Source organism: Sinocyclocheilus grahami, unplaced genomic scaffold (assembly GCF_001515645.1).
Source record: "Sinocyclocheilus grahami isolate Dianchi unplaced genomic scaffold, SAMN03320097.WGS_v1.1 scaffold3387.1, whole genome shotgun sequence".
NCBI lineage: Eukaryota > Metazoa > Chordata > Actinopteri > Cypriniformes > Cyprinidae > Sinocyclocheilus > Sinocyclocheilus grahami.
Genome location: NW_015508519.1, coordinates 4,504 through 5,558, shown reverse-complemented (window position 1 = coordinate 5,558; position 1,055 = coordinate 4,504). Strand labels below are relative to the sequence as shown.

At 32.6% G+C, this 1,055-nt stretch overlaps 1 protein-coding gene across 1 annotated transcript in view; it reads left to right on the top strand.

Moving 5' to 3' along the window:
- Window positions 1-111: 111 nt before the first annotated feature.
- The window catches only part of LOC107576247 (HEAT repeat-containing protein 1-like), a gene marked incomplete at its 3' end in the record, with an annotated part of 4,998 nt that continues 4,054 nt past the window's right edge, over window positions 112-1,055 (top strand). The window contains exons 1-2 of the mRNA XM_016262464.1: window positions 112-209; window positions 301-447. Of these exons, the coding sequence (XP_016117950.1) occupies window positions 171-209; window positions 301-447 (186 nt within the window). The remainder of the gene's footprint in view (window positions 210-300; window positions 448-1,055) is intronic.

Sequence of the window (1,055 nt, the reverse complement as noted above, 5' to 3'; positions counted from 1 at the left end):
TTGGTGGCTGACTAAATACTTTTTTTCCCCACTGTATATGCAGTTGGTGTAAAGAAAGCTATAGCTTAATTTGTTACTTTTCTAATTGCCCTGTACTTTATCTATAGAAACCTGGTGTTCCCTTGGCCCGAGGAACTCTGCTCACACACTGCTATAAGGATTTAGGCTTCATGGATTTCATTTGTTCTATGATCACAGATTCAGTAAAGGTAAAAAAACCCAGGCTGGGTTCTGTGCAGGTTAAAGTATGCCAATCCAGTAATGCTGCATTCTTTAATGCTTTATTGAATCATGTTGTAGGCATACTCTGGATTCGTCAGGGATGGGAACTGTCCGCAGCTGCGTGTGATTTTCTCTTTCTATGCATCCACCATTGTTTCTGCACTTGATGCAGTGGAGAAGATAACTAACTCTATTATTGCCAAACTGCTTCCATTTGTACAACTGGTAAGACAATAATTCAGTTTCATAATGCAGATGTGGTTAAGTTGATAATTTATAAATATATGTATATGGGTGTGTTTTAGAAGTTTTTAATGGACTATATTAATAATTTATAAATTATTTTTCATTACTCATCAAGATTTAATTGAATCAATATTAAATTACTACATTTACATGCACATCAAGTTCTGTTTAAGTTCTATCAGTTTCAGTTCAATTTGCAGCCATATTCCTAATATGATGTTTAAGGGCATCAAAATATTCTTGTATTGTTATCATTGTTGTTATAAGCATGCCAATCTATAAATGCATGTTTCCTTTCCCCACTGTTATTTCTCAGCAGATTGAAGATGCTGATTTACAGTATTCTTATTTATTAGTTTTATTATTACTGTTTTCACGATCATTTTAAATTTGATTACACATTAAATTCAAAAATGCTGGACTACACCTCCAAATGGCAAGGGTCGGGCATTTGTTAATGTTAATAATAATAACAGTCACGTTAATATCTTTTAATAATTCTATTCAAAAGAATAGTTTTTACTCTATTTCTAATGTAACACATTTACAGTTAAAACAGGGATATTCCAGGAGTGAAAACTGGAATT